This window comes from Schistocerca piceifrons, chromosome 2 (assembly GCF_021461385.2).
Source record: "Schistocerca piceifrons isolate TAMUIC-IGC-003096 chromosome 2, iqSchPice1.1, whole genome shotgun sequence".
NCBI classification, from domain to species: Eukaryota; Metazoa; Arthropoda; class Insecta; order Orthoptera; family Acrididae; genus Schistocerca; species Schistocerca piceifrons.
Genome location: NC_060139.1, coordinates 1,028,643,444 through 1,028,662,976, shown reverse-complemented (window position 1 = coordinate 1,028,662,976; position 19,533 = coordinate 1,028,643,444). Strand labels below are relative to the sequence as shown.

The 19,533-nt window shown below is 37.8% G+C and overlaps 1 protein-coding gene across 2 annotated transcripts in view; it reads left to right on the top strand.

The window, feature by feature from the left end:
• Positions 1–18,390, top strand: part of LOC124777355 (sialin-like) — a 126,662-nt gene extending 108,272 nt beyond the window's left edge. For both annotated transcript variants that reach the window (XM_047252728.1, XM_047252729.1), the window contains exons 7-10: positions 2,862–2,994; positions 9,025–9,180; positions 12,617–12,702; positions 17,915–18,390. In XM_047252728.1, coding sequence (XP_047108684.1) covers positions 2,862–2,994; positions 9,025–9,180; positions 12,617–12,702; positions 17,915–18,142 — 603 coding nt within the window. In that variant the 3' untranslated portion in view covers positions 18,143–18,390. The remainder of the gene's footprint in view (positions 1–2,861; positions 2,995–9,024; positions 9,181–12,616; positions 12,703–17,914) is intronic.
• Positions 18,391–19,533: the final 1,143 nt, after the last annotated feature.

Here is a 19,533-nt window from a genome sequence, read left to right as displayed (position 1 = left end):
GCATGAATCATGTGAGTACAAATTACAGTTCTGCCAATGCACTTCTGTTTTACACCTTGTGTACACAATACCAGTGCCACCTGTATATGTGCATATTGCTGTCCCGTGACTTTTGTCACCTCAGTGTGTTTTGCTACTTTTATTCTTTTCCCAAAATATTCTTAAATACTGATTTACATCAACAATAGATATCCTACATATTCTTCTTCTTCTGCAGTCTTCTTTGTTTGGCACTGTAGTTATTAAGCCCAGTTTCTTTAATTTAGCCCTATATTTTCATTTGTGGTCTAGATGTTAAAATGGGAAACATTTTGCATACTTCTGTTGGGAATAATTGTATCATTCCTAAACCCTTGACTGCAATTTAGTATCCTATTGTGAAAAGTTTGCTCTAAAATTATCACAAATTTGATGCCCTTAGTTCTACTACAACACAAAATTTGATAACATTTTCATCATTTTCTCATTTCCAAACCTAAAAAAGAATATTGCTAAGTACTGTACTAAAAAATGTGCTCTACAGACAAAGAATTGAGACAAATTATGCATCCAGGAAATATGAAAAGAAATCAATAATAAATTATTGATAAAGAATACTTTTTTCTTGTATTTTAATATTAATTTTTGTACAGCAATAATTGCCAGGAAACTGTACAACACTTTTCCTAAGCATTCACTTTTCCTATTTTTTTAAACTTCATACTCTTTATGCAAAGCATTGTGGTTATCACCCCTCACCATCTAAGCTCCTTTGTAAAAAATAGAACAAAATAGTACTTCCATGGAACAAATTCTGTGATTAAACATTTCTGTGCAATTATAAATGCATTATCAGACAGTGAAGTAGGCATTTTATAATTTGCATACGTTTAAGTGAGAATATTCACTCTGACAAAAATCTTATAACTGACATTGTTTAAATGTTAGAAATAAATACTATAAAATAAAAAGATATGCATTTAAGGATTCCATAACATTCTGGAATCATTGCTTTCGCAGTCTACTATATAGGGTGTTTCAGGAGTGACAGTAAATATTTTAGGAGATAGTAGTGTAGAATAGTTTGAATAAAACATTCCATACAATGTATGTCCAATTTTATTGGCTACACAGATACAGCTGGTTACAAAGGTGAGTTTTCATTTCATATGCTGGTACTCCCATTGCTACTTTTTATTTAAAAAATATATATATATATATATATATATATATATATATATATATATATATATATATATATATATATATATATATATATATATATATATATATATATATATATATATATATATATATATATATATATATATATATATATAAAAAAAAAATGTCATTCTTGTTTTGAAGTTACAAAGCTGTGCATGTGTTTACATAGTTGAATTTTTTTACTGTGATTGTAATTGTGGTTTGCTGACCAATTCTGCTGTATTGTTGAAGCATGCCATAGACATTTCCAAATTCTGAGTATGCTAATAAAGTATTTCTGTACGGGTTTTGTAATGGAGACGCTGCTTTTGCTTGTAGAGAACATGGTAGATGATTTCCTCATCACGGTATGTCAGATTCAGTAGTATTTACTCATGTTTTCACTAAATTGTGTGTGACTGGTGTAGCTTCCAGTGGCCATATCTCATCTGGACATGCAAATGAACTGTGTGTGGCTGAAGAAATCATTATTCAGCTGGTAGAATGTAGTCCTTAAACAAGCACACACAGAATTTCTACATGTATTGGTGTTCCACATACAAGAATATGGTGGATATTATAGCTAAACAACTTCTGTCTTTATCATCTACAGTGGACTGAACACCTTTAACAAGGAGATGAAAGTAGCTGGTTTGAATTCAATTGTTGGTTAATTGCAAATTGCCAAGTAATCTCATTAATATTGTTTAGTGACGAAGCCAGTTTCAATTATAACAGTACGACTAACACTCGAAACTCCCATCGGTGGCCAAACAAAAATGCATATGCCTTTGATAGACATACGTTTTCAAGCTCACTTCTCTGTAAATGTATGTTGAGGCACAATAGGCAATCAGTTGAATGTACCTATTTTATTGTCGCATCATTTCACAGAGCCCTCTTTTTTAGACTTTCTTGAAAATGAGCTTCCAGTGTTGTTGGGAGAGGTTCTTGTGGCTACAAGGGTGGGTATGTTCTTCCAACTTGATGGGGCACCTCCACATTTTAACTGTGAGTTGACACATCATCTTCACACAACATTCCCTAGTATATGGATTGACAAAAATGGTCAGATTTCTTGGCCATCAAGGTCCTTGGACTTTACCACGTTAGATATTTGCCTGTGGGAATGGTTGAATGGGAAGTCTACAAAGAAAACAAAACACATGAAATGAATTAATTGTTTGGATTATGAATAGTGCTTCTCTCATAAGAAAATGCCAAGACAACCTCAGAAGAGCGTTGTCAAGAGAATTTGAAAGTGCATTGAAGTTAGAGCTGGAATTTATAAAAATAAACTTTGAGTTTAATCACTTGCCTTTGTGTAAAACCTTCTGTGAGTATTTGTTTTAGTTACATGCTAACAGCTGTATTTCTGTAACTACTGAAAATTTGACATATGCTATATGGAATGCTTCATTCAAATCAGTCTATACCACTGTCTCCTAAAATATTCACTCTTCCTCCTGAACCACCCTGCATAGTTATGTCAAATCCTTCCTTGTCTTTCCAAAGCACATAATAAATTCCACACTTTACTTTAAAAGCCTTTATCAGAATCATTTAATTTGCAATTGGGTAATCTAATGGCTGGATTAACATGTCAGTTAATGGCAACTCCTGAAAATGTAAACTGTGACAAAATAATACAGTTGGTCCTTTCCATTACATTTCAGACTGGGCTTCTGTCTGGGATTCCACATGTCTGCCGCATTATTGTGGCATTAGTGTTGTCTCACATAAGTGACAAAATGTTGCGAAAAGGTATCATGTCTAAAACAGGAATTCGAAAACTTGGATCGGCTGTATGTAAGTATCAAGTATTTCATTTATTAGTGTAGGAAAAGATAGATTGCTACTTACCATAAAGAGGTCACGTTAAGTTGCAGTGAGGCACAACTAAAAGACACTTACGCATTAGCTTTTGGCCACAGCCTTTGTCAAAAAAAAAAAAAAAAAAAAAAAGCACACATTCATTCACACAAGCAAGCAAACACACCTCATGCACACATGACTGCAGTGGCAGCTCAGACCAGAATAAAAAAAAAAGAAACACATGCATTCATTTACCCAAGCAAGGATGTGTGCATGAAAAGTGCTCTCTTGTGTGAATTAATGTGTGTGTTTTTATTTTTATGACAAGGGCTATGGCCAAAAGCTAACGTGTTTTTTTAGTTATGCCTGTCTGCAACTTACAATGTTTCAGTAAACAGGAGAATGGGGAAACAAAATTTCTTTGATTAAAGTTTGAATTTGTATTTAAGATATGGGAGGGCGGAAACATTATAAGTAGTAGTTCTTCTATGTAAGTTCAAAGTTCCTAATTTGGCTTCAGTTAGACACAGAACTGCTAAAATTTAAAATTATTCGTCAACTGATTATTTTCATTGAAAGTTAGAATAAAAACTCTGTATAATTTTTATCCAGCTATTCCTGCCCAAATATATCATTAGCAGTATGTCAATAATGGACTACGTGCTGGAAATTTTGACTGTCACATTGCCTGAATATTCACTTAGAAAACATCAGATTATTATCTGCTGCATAAAAAGTAAATTTACCTTTAGAATAACATTTACACTTTAGGTCGATCTTTGGCTGTTGGTGTCTGATGGAATTTTCTAGTCAGTGTGATGCTACCAAATTCTGTTTACATTTGTCAATAGGATACAGTGTCAAACTGTTTGAAATAAAACATGTTATTATCTGAATTAATTATTATTCAACTAATGACATTATACTAGTGGATGAAAGCAGATGCTTCCATGCTTGTTTCAAGATACCAAAGGGAAGAGAACATTAGTCGGTTGTAGCTTTTTATTGCCCATCAAAGACATTATAGAGTTCACAGATACTAGATAAGTCACATTATACACTATATATACACTGAAGTGTCAAAGAAACTGGTATAGGCATACGTTTTCAAATACAGAGATATGAAAACAATCAGAAAACAGCACTGCTGTCAGCAGCGCCTATATAAGACAACATGTGTCTGGCACATTTGTTAGATTGGTTATCAAGATTTAAGTGAGTTTGAATGAGACGTTATAGTCAGCGCATGGGTGATAGGACTCAGCATCTCCGAGGTAGCGATAAAGTGGGGATTTTCCTGTATGATTGTTTCATGAGTGTACCATGAATATCAGGAATCCACATCAAATCTCCAACATCACTGTGACCAATAAAAGATCCTGCAAGAACAGGACCAACAACAACTGAAGAGAGTCGTTCAGTGTGACAGAAGTGCAACCCTTTCACAAATTGCTGCAGATTTTAATGTTGGGCCATCAACAAGTGTCAGCAAGTGAACCATTCAACAAAACATCATTGATGTGGAATTTTGGAGCCAAATGCCCACTTGTATACCCTTGCTGACAGCATGACACTAAACTTTATGCCTTGCCTGGGCCTGTCAACAATGACATTGAACTGTTGAAGATTGGAATGCTGGCCAGACGAGTCTCATTTCAAATTGTATTGAGCGGATGAATGTGTATAAGTATGGAGACAATCTCATGAGTCCATGGATCTTGCATATCAGCAGGGCACTGTCACAAGCTGGTAGAGGCTCTGTAATTGTGTGGGGCGTGTGCAGTTGGAGTGATATGGGACCCTTGATACATCTAGATACGACTCTGATAGGTGATATGTACATAAGCATCCTGTCTGATCACCAGCATCCATTCATGTCCATTGTGCATTCTGACAGTTTGGGTAGTTCCAGCAGGACAATACTACATCTCACACATCCAAAATTGCTACAGAGTGTGACAGGAACGCTCTTCTGAGTTTGAACACTTCCGCTATCCACCAAACTCCCCAGACATGTACATTATTGAGCATATCTTGGATGCCTCGCAACATGCTGTTCAGAAGAGATCTCCACCCCCTTGTACTCTTACAGATTTATGGACAGCTCTGCAGGATTCGTGGTTTCAATTTCCTACAGCACTACTTCAGACATTAGTCGAGTCCATGGCACATTGTGTTGTGGCACTTCTGTGTGCTCGCAAAGACCCTACAAGATATTAGGCAGGTGTACCAGTTTCTTTGGCTCTTCAGTGTATTTTTCAATATGCAACCATATTATTGTCTCTCCTTTTATTTTCATATAATTACAATTCATCTTTGGAAACAATGATAAAACTACTAATTATCACTGTCCAGTGCAGCATTCACAAACCATGATTTTGTAAGAAATTTCGAAGTCCATTTGGAGAGTTACAAATGTAATAAGTCATCTTTATGGTAAGTAGAAATCTATCTTTTCGGTACATTGTAGATATTCCAACCTGGAGTTTCCATTTATTAGTTTGCCTATAAACAACAGAAATGAATATTTCTAACTCCTAGGAACACCAATCATTTAATTTTATGTTTTTAAAATGATTCTGTATCATAAGCTGACTGATGTTACCAGTCAAAATTATTTTATCCTTCTAAAAAATTTTAAGGGCCAAAAAACTGTGATTTATTCATCTCATAACCTATCTTTGCTACTCGTTTCAGTAAGATGCAAGGGGAGACAAAAAATGTTTGCTAAAATTCATTTAAACAGTGAGATAAATCAGTATTTTAAAATTAAAACAATTTTAAAGAGAATGGACAACTTTGTTAACACTGCGAGGCTAACAGTAAGCAGCACTGCACTTATTTTAAAAGTTCACCTTTCACAAACACTTTCACTCAAGAATTCCCTTGTACTGATGAATAGTAACACACATATTCATTCTTGAATATTTTAACTGCAGGAAGTTGGGCCTTATGGTCTAGCGGTAAAGCACATACCTGAAAACAGAAAGGTTGTGGGTCAAATACAGTCAAACAACAGAATTTTCAGACTGCCTTCAAACCTAACATTCCTCTCTCAGTGAGGCAGAGATTCGCCAGAAATGACATTGATGAAGTGGCATCTAACTGAAAGAGTTACACCAGACCATTGAGCTGTATGACATTAATGCTATTATTAACTGCAGGAATGAGAATTTCTGTTATTAGCTATCTTTACAATATAGAATTTTGGGTGTCTGCTAGTGTCAGCACTTAGTTCCAATGTTGAAAATACATCTAAGTGTTTAAATGCTCTCATAATCTGCATTTGACCCCAAACATAATCAGGTATCTAGGACAAAATGACCCCTACATGCCAAGCAGTATGGATTCTGAACACACTGATCATGTGAAATCCAACTTGCACTTTTCTCACTTGACATACTGAAAGCTTTGGATCAAGGCAGTCAGGTAGATGCAGTATTTCTTGATTTTCAAAAAGCATTTGACTCAGTACCACTCCTATGCTTATTGTAAAAATTACAATCATATTCGTTATCAAGTGAAATTTTTGACTGGATTGAGGACTTTTTTGCTAAGGAGGAAATAGCATGTTAACTTGGATGGAGAATCACCGCCAGATGTAGAGTCAATTTCAGGTGTGCCCATAGGGAAGTGTGTTGGGACTCTTGCTGTTCATGTTGTATATTAATGACCTTGCAGACAGTATTAATAGTAAAATCAGCCTTTTTCCTGGTAATGCAGCTATCTGTAATGAAAGAAGCTGCTTGAATATTGTCAGATCTTGATAAGATTTCAAAGTGGTGCAAAGATTGGCATATTGCTTTAAACGTTCAGAAATGTAAAATTGTACACTTTGCAAAACAGAAAAACTTAGTATCATACGACTATAATATCAATAAATCACATCTGGAATTGATTTCATACAAATACCTGGGTGTAACACTCTGTAGGGATATGAAATGGAATTATCACATAGTTTCAGTCGTGGGTAAAGCAGGTGGTAGACTTTGGTTTATTGGTAGAATATTGGGAAGTGCATCAATCTACAAAGGAGATTGCTTACAAATTACTCGTGTGCCCAGTTCTAGAATATTACTGAAGTGTGTGAGACTCGTACCAAAGAGGACTAACAGGGGACATTAGGGCAGGACAAATGGTCACAGGTTTGTCTGATCTGTGGAAGAGTGTCACAGAGATGCTGAAGAAACTGAGCTGGCAGCCTCTTGAAGAGCTACCCCAAGAAAACCTACTTAAAATTTTCAAGAACAGGTTTCAAATGATGACTCTAGGAATATACTACAACCTACCTGTTGTTCACATGGGTATCATAAGGATAATATTAGGATAGTTACAGCACTCACAGAGACAACGTAACAATCATTTTTCCTGCATTCCATATCTGAATGGAATGGAAGATGTAGACATAGATTATTTTACAAAAACTTGTCTCAAAATCCTATTAGCCAAAGCTGCTGTTTGTATAGGTTAAGGTTTCATTCATTTTCCCTTAATATTCTTTTCCTGTACTTTCTAATCCTCTGTAATCACTTTCTCCTTTCCTTCATCTGTTATCACTGTAACACAGAAGAACGCCTTTTTCTGCCTTTTAGGTAACAGATATCTCTAACACACACCATTTTTAATTTAAATTCACACACTGCATGAAGGCCATTTGGAGAGAGAGAAATATCTCAGTTACATAAGAAAAGTATTGAAAGAAAGATGATGAAATATGTTTACTTCATCAGAATGGTGGGCTGTAATTCAAGAACTTGAAAAAGATTCTTGTGTATTGCTTGTCTGAACGCCATTTAACTGCAGGGGGTTGGAAAGTTGAATTCTTGTTTGGATTCCTCTCTGGAAAATTCTTTGCAAAAGGCAAACTGAGAGACAGTTAACGAGTTCTGCTCAGAGAAAAAGGAGTCTATATTCAATCATAGCCCTCTTTCCTAAAATCTTTTGAAAGGAGTCAAAAGAGTGAAACAGGTCTATTATTAGTGGTGGTTTTCTGCAGGATATTCATGTCTGTCACAAAATATGGCCTCTGTCATTGACTGATTACAAAGACATGTTAAGGGTAGTCCTATGAAGTCAGCACAACATTTTAACACACTGCTAATGGTGCTACCACAACTGTAAGAATGGCTACTCTTTAGTAAACTGATGAATTCTGTAGTTTTGAACTTGTATCTGTTAGTGTTGAATGCAATGTCTGCTGAAGTAAATCTAAAGCAGCTTTTTTGCATTATAGTTTTGAGTGCACTGTTTGCTGCAAATGTGAGAAAGTGCTCATCACTAGTACTTTGTCTTTAATTTCTCTTCCATTGACTTCCTTCTACCCCTTTCTTTTTTATATTGTATATTATCGTTCTCTCACTTGATTTACATATGTTCATCTCATTATTTAATTTCATTTTGTGTATACACATGTCTTCTTGTCTCACAAATTATACATTCATATTGTATGACATCTATTGTTATTTCCTTTCATTGTTCACATCCATAGAAAACAAGAAAACTGGTTAAATATTTCAGATGGGCCAAAAAATACAATGTCAAAGCAGTAAGGCACCAACCAGAGATTATACAACCCATATACAATTTGTACATGTTACTTTGTTGCCCCCCCCCCCCCCCGCCTCCCCCACTTCCTTTACAAGGTTTTACTTAATATGGTGATGAAATGAGAAGTGTCTTCAGGTGTAAGATAAATTATTGGATCTTCTCATAAACTGAGGGCCACGGCAAAAAAAAGCATCTCTCTGAGCCTTGTGCACCCCGCCACCCCAAATATATTCCCCCTCCCTCTTTCTCAATATATTCCCACTACCTTCATGTACGTGCACACACACACACACACACACACACACACACACACACACACACACACACACACATTGCCAGACAAAGCTCACTATGAATTTAACCTATTGTGTCTGTTGTTCTTATGATTCTTGTGATATGTTATTTGCCTGGAAATCCAGTTTCAAGTTAGTAGAGGAGGTAGTGAATAGTGGAAATAAAATATATTTCAACTTCCAGGTTGTATCATTCATGGATTTTTTATGTTGGGACTGGCATTCTCTGGCTGCAACTACTTGGCAGCAATCATTTGCATTGCTGCATCAGTGGGCACGAGTGGAGCAGTCTCATCTGGACCATTTGCTAGCTTTGTTGATCTCAGTCCTAACTATGCAAGTAAGTTTCCTTAATGTTTAATATAGATCTTTTAAAGGTAATTACATTTTATGGAAATAAACTTGCAGATACTATATTGTAGGAATGTACCAACTAAACACGTAGTTCATTCCTATAAACATTTCCAAGAAACCTCTTTTTGCCAAGTGTTTCATTCCTTCATGTTCAAAAGCTCCAAATAAACATTGGAGGGATTTACAAATGAATTCCCCTGACTTGCGTGTTAGCTTGTCCCCTCCCTAAGACTGGAGTTGTTTTCGTGCTACCTCATCTTCTGTGGTACTTTTAAGTTGTTCCTCTTTACTTTCAAAATATTTCCTGTAAACCGTGCAGCATAGCTTCAATGTATTTGAATAATGGCATCATGGAACTGCCAAAAGCTGCCGTACTACATATTTATTTACGGACAACCAGTTTCAGTCAGATCACCATCTTAAAGTAATCGATTAACATTAAATCAGATTTAAAGGGCATTCCGTGATTTCAAATGTATAATTATTTTCAGTTGCAGCATCTGTCATATATAGATTAACATGGTATACATTTCTCCATCAGTCACCAAGTGTAAATATCAACAGTCCATTGCAGTCTTCAGTATACTGTGTGACCAAAGTGTCATTGAGAATAAAAAAACATTATAACAGTGTTTCAAGGTTCCATGATGCTACCTCTTTAATTTTCTTTCAACGTAACTTTTAAGTGGGTTGGTGGTGGTGATAAGTCCCCTTACCTCCTTGTCTAGGATTCAGAATGGAGTTATGTACCAGTACTCTGGTGGGAAAATATTCAACAAGCTCCTGTCTAACATAAAGCAAGAAATTGAAAATCCCCAACAATTTGTCAGAAGTGCCACAGGGAACTGATGTAGCCACTCTTGTTCTCTACATACATAAATGATCTACCAGACAGGGTGAGCAACAATCTGTGACTGTTAATGATGCTGTAGTGATGGGAGAGTGTCATCATTGAATGACTTGTAGGAGGATAGAAGATGACTTGGATAGAATTTCTATTTGATGTGATGGATGGCTAGTTGCTCTATAGACAGAAAAATGTAAGTAATGCAGGTGAGTAATCCTGTAATGTTTGAATACAGTATAAGTGGTGTATTGTTCGACACAGTCACACTGAGTTAGTATATAGGCATACTGTTGTAAAGCAACATGAAGTGGAAAGAGCCCATAGTCAGTTGCACGCAAGGTGAGCAGTAGACTTTGGTTTTTAGCAGGATTCTAGGAGAGTGTAGTTTGTTTTCAAAAGGAGACACTGTAGAGAACACTTAGGCAACCCATTCTCAAGTACTTCTCCAGTGTTTGGGATCCCCACCAGGTCGGATTAAAGGAAGACATTGAAGCAATTCAGAGGTATGCAACTATAGTTGTTACTGGAAGGTTTGATCAATATGTGAGTATTACAGAAACGCTCTGTGGGGGTCAAACAGGGTTTACTGGAGGGGAGAAGACATTTTTTAGTGAAACATTATTGAAAAAATTTAGAGAGCAGGAATTTATGACAGTCTGCAGAACAATTCTGCTGCCATATCCGTCTTGCATAAGGACTACAAAGACAAGATATGAGAAATCAACATTCATACAGAAGCATATGAGGTGCTATCCAAAATTTTCAGGACTGATGCTGCCATCTGTTGAAAACCGTGCCTTTGGACTAATGGTCACCATCACCCTCAAAGTAGTTCCCATCTGCAGGTACACACTAGTCCCAATGCTTCTGCCACTGGTAAAACGTTTTCTGGAAGTCCTGTCCTTTGAGGGTGTTTATCACTGACAGCGATGCTTCTTGAATCATCTCTAGAGTGTCGAACTGATGGCCTTTCAACTTGAGTTTCAATTTTGGGAATAGCACGAAGTCACAAGGCGAATGTGGTGGGTGGGGTACAACCGCCATGTTGTTTTTTTGCCAAAAAGGTCCTGGTGAGCAAGGACATGTGACAGGGTGCATTGTTGTGATGTAGCAGCCATTTCCCTTGCACATTTTCACAGAGCCATCGCAAAATGTCACAGTAGTACGCAGAATTCACTGTTTGGTTGGGTGAGATGTATTCTTTGTGCACAATTCCCTTGGTATCAAAGAAAATGATGATCATGTTCTTCACTTTGCTTTTCACCTGTTTTGCTTTTTTGAGTCTTGGGGAGCGGTCTGACAAAGATCTGTGCACACTTCAACACACTGTGCCTTCTGATCGGCAGTCAAGATCCTTGGCACAAATTTTGCGACGACACGATGCATGCCCAATTCATCAGTCAACATTCACTGACATGTCCCATAACCAATACCCACTTCATCCACAAGGTCTTGAATGGTTTGATGTCGATCTGCGCAAACCAATTGTTGAAATTTGGCAACAATGACTGGTGTTGTGTGGCTAATGGCCCTTCCAGTGTGAGCATCATCTTCGATGTCTGTACGGCCGGCCCTGAACCGAGCATGCCACTCAAACACACGCATGTGGCTCATGCTCTGTCCCCCAAACACTTATTGAATCATTGCAAGGGTCTCCATAGCACTTTTCCAGAGATTTGCACAGAATTTGATACACACACACTGTTCTGTTCACGGATCCATTGTAAAATCGCCACACGCCAAACACAGAGCATTACAGAAATCACTGTGGACACCCAACACATCCTCCCAGCTGAATGCCACTCCGCACACTGACTCATAAGATATGCACCTCTCGCCACCTAGTGGTGCAAATATCTACTACTCCTACTTTCCAGATGGCAGCACCAGTCCCGAAAATTGTGGATTCCACCTCATGTAGAAAGTCTTTTTTTTCTCACTCCATTGTCAGTGGAACAAGAAAGGAAATGAACAGTAGTGCTACAGGATATTCTCTGCCACACACTGTATGATGATTTGTGAAGTATGTGTTTATTTGTAGATGTAGATTCAAAAGAAAATTAAAAACATACATCAGTGGCCAATCCTTCTACAAATTATCTGAGTATTGAGGTTCAGGGTCTGAAAAATTCTGTTAACTACATGGCAAGTAGCAGTATTTGGTATTATGCTGCATTAGAAGTAGTAATGTACCATAAATGGGACTCGGTATTTACAGGTGTAGGAAAGTATTGTCTTTGAAAATGCCATCATAATCAAGATGAACAACAGTATCTGCAAAAAGTGAGGTGGCAGAAGCTTTTTTCAAACTATCGGCTTCCTTACTAATTTACTAAATTAAATTTAGATGGCATAAGTGTGAAAAGTGTTAAGCTGTGTAGTCATAGTTTATTTTTAATGCAGCATAAATATTAAGTTTCTATTGTCTCCTTATCTTTTGCTAGTGTATACTTTGAATGGTTCCACATTCCTGGAACTTCTTATTGGTGGGATCAACACAACACAGTTAATTAATAAAGTTCAGTATATGCTTAAAATTAATGTAATATTAAATATCTTATCATCCCTATTTCAGGTATTCTGTTTGGCATAGGGTGCACAGTGGCTGATCTTCCAGGTTTCATTTCTCCAGCTATAGTTGGAACGCTGACGTATCAAAATGTAAGTATCTGCATTTACGTCTGTACTCTGGAAACCACTGTGAAGTGCTTGGCAGAGGGTACATCCCATTGTATCAGTTATTTGGGTTTCCTGTTGTTCCATTCACATATTTAGTGCAGGAAGAATGATTGTTTAAATGCTTCTGCGTGTATTGTAGTTAATCTGATTTTTTCCTCATGATCCCTATGTGATTGATAAATAGGTGGTTGTAGTATATTCCTAAAATTTCTTCTTGAAACTCTGTAAAGTAGGCTTTCTCAGGATAGTTTATGTTTATCTTCAAGAGTCTGCCAGTTCGGTTTCTTCAGCATCTCTGTGGTACTCTCCCATGTATCAAACAAATACGTGACCATATGTGCTGCCATTTTCTGTATATGTTCAATAATCCCTGTTAGCCTTATTTAGTATGGGTCTCATACACTTGATTGATATTATACACTGGGCCATATGAGTGATTTGAAAGCAATTTTCTTTGTAGACTGATTGCACTTCCCCAGTATTCTACCAATAAACTTAAGTCTACAATGTGCTTTACCCATGACTGGGCCTGTGTAGTAATTCAATTTCATATCCCTATAGAATGTTACTCCCAGATATTTGTATGAATTGGCTGATTCCAACTGTAACTCACTGATACATTTTTGAACATTTAAAGCAAGTTGCCAATCTTTGCACTACTTTGAAATCTTATGAAGATCTGACAGTATTTATGCAGCTTCTTTCAGATAGTACTTCACTGTAGATAACTACATCATCTGCAAAAAGTATTAGGTTACTATTAATGTTGTCCACCAGGTCATTAATGTACAACATGAACAACAACAGTCTCTACTCATTTCCCTGGGGAAAACCTGAAGTTACTTCTACATCTGACAATGACACACTATCCATGATAATATGATGTGTCCTCCCTACCAAAAAATCCTCAATCCCATCACAAATGTCACTTGAGACCCTTATGATCTTACTTTTGACAATAAGTGTAGATGTGGTACTAAGTCAGATGCTTTCTGGAAATCAGAAATACTGCATTACCTGACTGCCTTGATCAGGAGCATTCATTATGCATGAAAAAAGTGAGAGTTGGGTTTTGCATGATCGATGTTTTCCGAAGTCATGCTGGTTGGCATGTAGAAGGACATTCTCTTCACAGTACCTCATTATGTTTGAGCTCAGAATATGCCCTAAGATTTTACAGCAAATAAATGTCTAGGATATTGGATGGTAGTTTTGTGGATCACTTCTACTGCCCTTGTGATAGATTATGATTAGAAGAGGGTCTAACTTGGCCACAAATTTAGTATAGAATCTGATACAGATGCCATTGTGACCCGGAACTTAATTCAGTTTTAATGATTTCAGCTATTTCTCAACATCACTGACACTAACACTTATTTCGCTCATTTTTTTAGTGGTATGAGGATTAATTTGGGGCAATACTCCTGGGTTTCCCTTTGTAAAAGAACATTTTAAAACAGTTTTAGTTCCTGTCTCATTCACAAGCGATTGGACACCAACTCTGGTGGCACAGCCCTTAAATATGACGAGAATTTCTTTGGTTTTGTGAAAGATAATTTGACAGTATTCTGCTACGGTAATCATTGAAGGCTTCGCACACTGCTGTCTCAACAGCCAAACACATTTCATTCAGCATCTCCCTGTCTATAGCCCTGTGCTTTGTTTTACACCTATTATGCAGTAATCTTTGTTTCTTTAGACGTTTCTTTACAGTGACTGTATACAATGGAGGGTCCCTCCATTATGAATTGTTCTACTTGTCTGTCCAGTGCTTTGTCAACTATACTTTTTAAACTTGAGACACTGTATTGTACTTTAATTATATATGTAAATACTATTGAACTTTGGTTTATTTTTTTTTTATATAATTGATGTCCAAACATTGCAGTGGTACTGACTCACAAAGCGAAAATATCATTAATACATTCTACTGCTCTGTAAAATTCCAATGGACACTTTGTATATTACGTGGAATGATATTATGGAGAAGGCCACACTAATAGATAAGTACCAGTATGTTACTAGTTTCTAACTGTTGATCAACGATAAAGCATTGGAGACATAGCAGGTTTCTAGTTTGTGAATAATAATGTAGGGAAATTATGGTGACTTTTTTGACTGAAGTGATCTGGTGAAGAAAACATAAGAATGCAATGGGGATGGAATTTTAACTCCTCATGGTCCTCAGTAAAATACCTTACCATTAGACATGCAGGCTCTCATTTCCTCTGGAAAATCTGGTTGTGAAAATCTGATGTCCTCTGCCTCTCCTCACATTAGTTTTTTGTCTGTTCATCTTCTGTTATTTTAAGAAGTACAGCTGTATCATTGTATTCTGAAAACACTTTTCTATCTTCATTGTTAGTCTCAAAACATCCATTATCAAGCCCTTAGCCCTAATATTCATTATTGGATTATCAGTTCCAGCACTATGACAGTAGATCTTAAAACTTAAAATTGTACGTTTCAGTTATGTGGTACAGTATACACCTTACTGATCACTTATGGATGATAACAAATGTTGTGTGTCCTCCCTAACTATATCGATTCCAATAGTCTTCTTTTCTAGTCTGCATCCATCATTTAAGTTCCGTGAAATTAAGTGGCTCTGTTTCTGCCTTCTCGAATTAAAATGTAACTTCCTTGTACTTGCTCTCCTGCACATAACATTATCACTCTCATTTGTAAAATGAATTGTGAGATATATACTTCATTACTAGGCCATTCATGAATTATAGATAATATTTGTGAGATACACTCCTGGAAATTGAAATAAGAACACCGTGAATTCATTGTCCCAGGAAGGGGAAACTTTATTGACACATTCCTGGGGTCAGATACATCTCATGATCACAATGACAGAACCACAGGCACATAGACACAGGCAACAGAGCATGCACAATGTCGGCACTAGTACAGTGTATATCCACCTTTCGCAGCAATGCAGGCTGCTATTCTCCCATGGAGACGATCGTAGAGATGCTGGATGTAGTCCTGTGGAACGGCTTGCCATGCTATTTCCACCTGGCGCCTCAGTTGGACCAGCGTTCGTGCTGGACGTGCAGACCGCGTGTGACGACGCTTCATCCAGTCCCAAACATGCTCAATGGGGGACAGATCCGGAGATCTTGCTGGCCAGGGTAGTTGTCTTACACCTTCTAGAGCACGTTGGGTGGCACAGGATACATGCGGACGTGCATTGTCCTGTTGGAACAGCAAGTTCCCTTGCCGGTCTAGGAATGGTAGAACGATGGGTTAGATGACGGTTTGGATGTACTGTGCACTATTCAGTGTCCCCTCGACGATCACCAGTGGTGTATGGCCAGTGTAGGAGATCGCTCCCCACACCATGTTGCCGGGTGTTGGCCCCGTGTGCCTCGGTCGTATGCAGTCCTGATTGTGGTGCTCACCTGCACGGCGCCAAACACGCATACGACCATCATTAGCACCAAGGCAGAAGCGACTCTCAACGCTGAAGACGACACGTCTCCATTCGTCCCTCCATTCACGCCTGTCGCGACACCACTGGAGGCGGGCTGCACGATGTTGGGGCGTGAGCGGAAGAAGGCCTAACAGTGTGGGGGACCGTAGCCCAGCTTCATGGAGGCGGTTGCGAATAGTCCTCGCCGATACCCCAGGAGCAACAGCGTCCCTAAATTGCTGGGAAGTGGCGGTGCGGTCCCCTACGGCACTGCGTAGGATCCTACGGTCTTGGCGTGCATCCGTGCGTCGCTGCGGTCCGGTCCCAGGTCGACGGGCACGTGCACCTTCCGCCGACCACTGGCGACAACATCGATGTACTGTGGAGACCTCACGCCCCATGTGTTGAGCAATTCGGCGGTACGTCCACCCGGCCTCCCGCACGCCCACTATACGCCCTCGCTCAAAGTACGTCAACTGCACATACAGTTCACGTCCACGCTGTCGCGGCATGCTACCAGTGTTAAAGACTGCGATGGAGCTCCGTATGCCACGGCAAACTGGCTGACACTGACGGCGGCGGTGCACAAATGCTGCGCAGCTAGCGCCATTCGACGTCCAACACCGCGGTTCCTGGTGTGTCCGCTGTGCCGTGCGTGTGATCATTGCTTGTACAGCCCTCTCGCAGTGTCCGGAGCAAGTATGGTGGGTCTGACAAACCGGTGTCAATGTGTTCTTTTTTCCATTTCCAGGAGTGTATTTTATGTCTTATCCAAGGTAATTGAAAATGTAATATCTAATTGTGGTTGTACTGATACATGGCGTTTTCAAAATAATAACACAGATTAAGGAAAAAAGGATGCATGTGGCCAAGGGTTGGTAGTGTGTGTGGATAAGGATGGGCCAGGATATCATGTTGATTGGGTGGTAGCAGAATATCACTTTGCCAGGGGGGGGGGGGGGGGTGTTATGATTGTAGATGGAATATTCTTCTCATTTCTGGATACTGTGATAAATAATCAAAGTTGTGACAAATGTGACTGTTATGGGATCATACTGGGAGATGTAAGGGGAAGAGAGTGCTCATTTTCTGCAGGTTCAGGACTGAAATATCTGTAGGATTCACTACAGACAAAAATTTATTAAGCAATGGAAACTCCAGGTAGGAATATCAACAATGTAGGAAAAGACAGATTGCTACTTACCATAAAGATGACACTTTAAGTTGCAGACAGGCACAATTAAGACACTTACACATTAGCTTTTGGCCACTGTCTTTGTCAGAAAAAGAGAAACACACACCATTCATTCACAAAAACAAGCCCGCCTCATGCACACATGACTGCTGACTCCAGCAGCTTGGGCCAGAATGTGTAATTATTAAGTAATTTTGTAGTTTGAGCAAGATGGTTCAAATGGCTCTGAGCACTATGAGACTTAACATCTTAGGTCATCAGTCCCCTAGAACTTAGAACTACTTAAACCTAACTAACCTAAGGACATCACACACATCCAAGCCCAAGGCAGGATTCGAACCTGCGACCGTTGCGGTCGCGCGGTTCCAGACTGAAGCGCCTAGAACCGCTCTGCCACTCCGGCCGGCTTTGAGCAAGAACTTACATTTATATTAATTAACATTTATTTTGAACTGGGAATTCTTAAGGTCCCTAGTAATATTGTATTATAGTATTTGAATTATTTGTCACTCTGTGACCTTCTGTCTAACAGATTCTTTGTTGATAGTAATAATTATTTTGATGTCTGGCTGTTCTAGCAAACCCCCAGTCAGTGGCAGATAGTCTTTCTGATCACAGCTGGAATGCTGTTTCTTCCTGGAGTACTTTATCAAGTCTTTGGCACTTCAGAACTTCAATCTTGGAACACACCTGACAAAGGTGATCATGGAAAACATCAAGACAAGCTTGAAGATATTCTGCACCCAAGTGACATCTCTTCAAAGGACTATAATGAGAGTGTAGAAATGGAATCTGTAAGGCTGTGACAATAAGGCAACTGGAAATAAATGTTTTATGTCCTTTCAAAATACTAAACTTTAATGGCAAGTATTTTGTATTTTTTCTTATAGCATGTGGAAACTCAGGTTTATCAAGATCACTTGTGTTGAGCCTTGTTAACAGCTTTATCACAAGTTTACTGCTCCAAATGTGTCCATTTTAATGTTCTGTTGAATCATTGTATTCAGTTAACAAATGTCTTTGGACTCTATTTTAATTTTGTAATAGTAATATTTATTTATTTGCAAACAGCTTTTTTTTTAAAAAAAAAAAGTAAGAAAATGAAATAAAAATATTTGATATCACCTTTTATGTGTGATGTGTCAAAGAATAAGTTATATTATTAGGAATATGTTTCAGTATGTCATATAAAGAGTTAAAGGGGATTGATAATTTTAGTTATTTTACTCCTCATTAATCGTATTTCTGCATCAGCATCAGGCATAGCATATCTTGCCTTTTCTTATTTCCTTCAGTTTCCTAAGTTTAAGCTGGTGATTTCCTAAATTTAAGCTGGTGAGGTGGTGCAGTTGCTGAAGACATTGGACTCATATTTTGAAACAGTAGGATTCAAAACTCAGTGAATGAATGAGATTACTAGAATACTTTCTCTCACTATTTTGACATTCCTTTAACTCCTGGAGCAGTGAAGTTGAGGTAAAAAAAGTATTACTGCACACAGAGGTGTTAATAACTGAACAACTTGCAGGAACATCTTCAAGGATCTTGGCAGTCTTACACTCATATGCCAACACATTTTCTTCATAATTAGTATTTGTGGTTAATAATAAGAGTGAATTTATGATGAACTGTGAAATTAGAAATCTGAGAACTAGAAATAAAAATTATTTTCCATATAGATATGCAGTTCTATCTAGAGTTCAAAATGGAGTTTTATATTCTGTTGCAAAAGACTATAACAGGTTACTAGCAGAAAACAGATGTGAAACTAGAAATCCTCAAATAATCAAAAACAAAGTAGAGGAGGATCTTATTAACCATTCCTTCTTTAATTTATGGCACTAGTTGCTCAAATGTTTGTATTGAATAGGTTTTGACTTTCAGTAAATAGACTGCTGATAATGTTCTGTGAAATGTATAATTAAAGTTACTTAATTGCTTTGCTCAGCATATTACATGAAAATAGCAGCTAAGTAGTGTAATATCAAAAAACCAGAGGCTTTTTTCTTTGTGCATATAAAGAAGCTGAGAAGTAATTCCCATACTCAGTATGAGTACATCAGTACTAATCATAATTTATTGTTAACTTACTTTACAGAATCCCCTCTTTTATCCCTTAGTGTTCCCAGTTTTTAGATTTGGGCTACCCTTTTACATCTTCTCCTGTGTGTTTTAAGTTCATCATTTTTATAGTTTG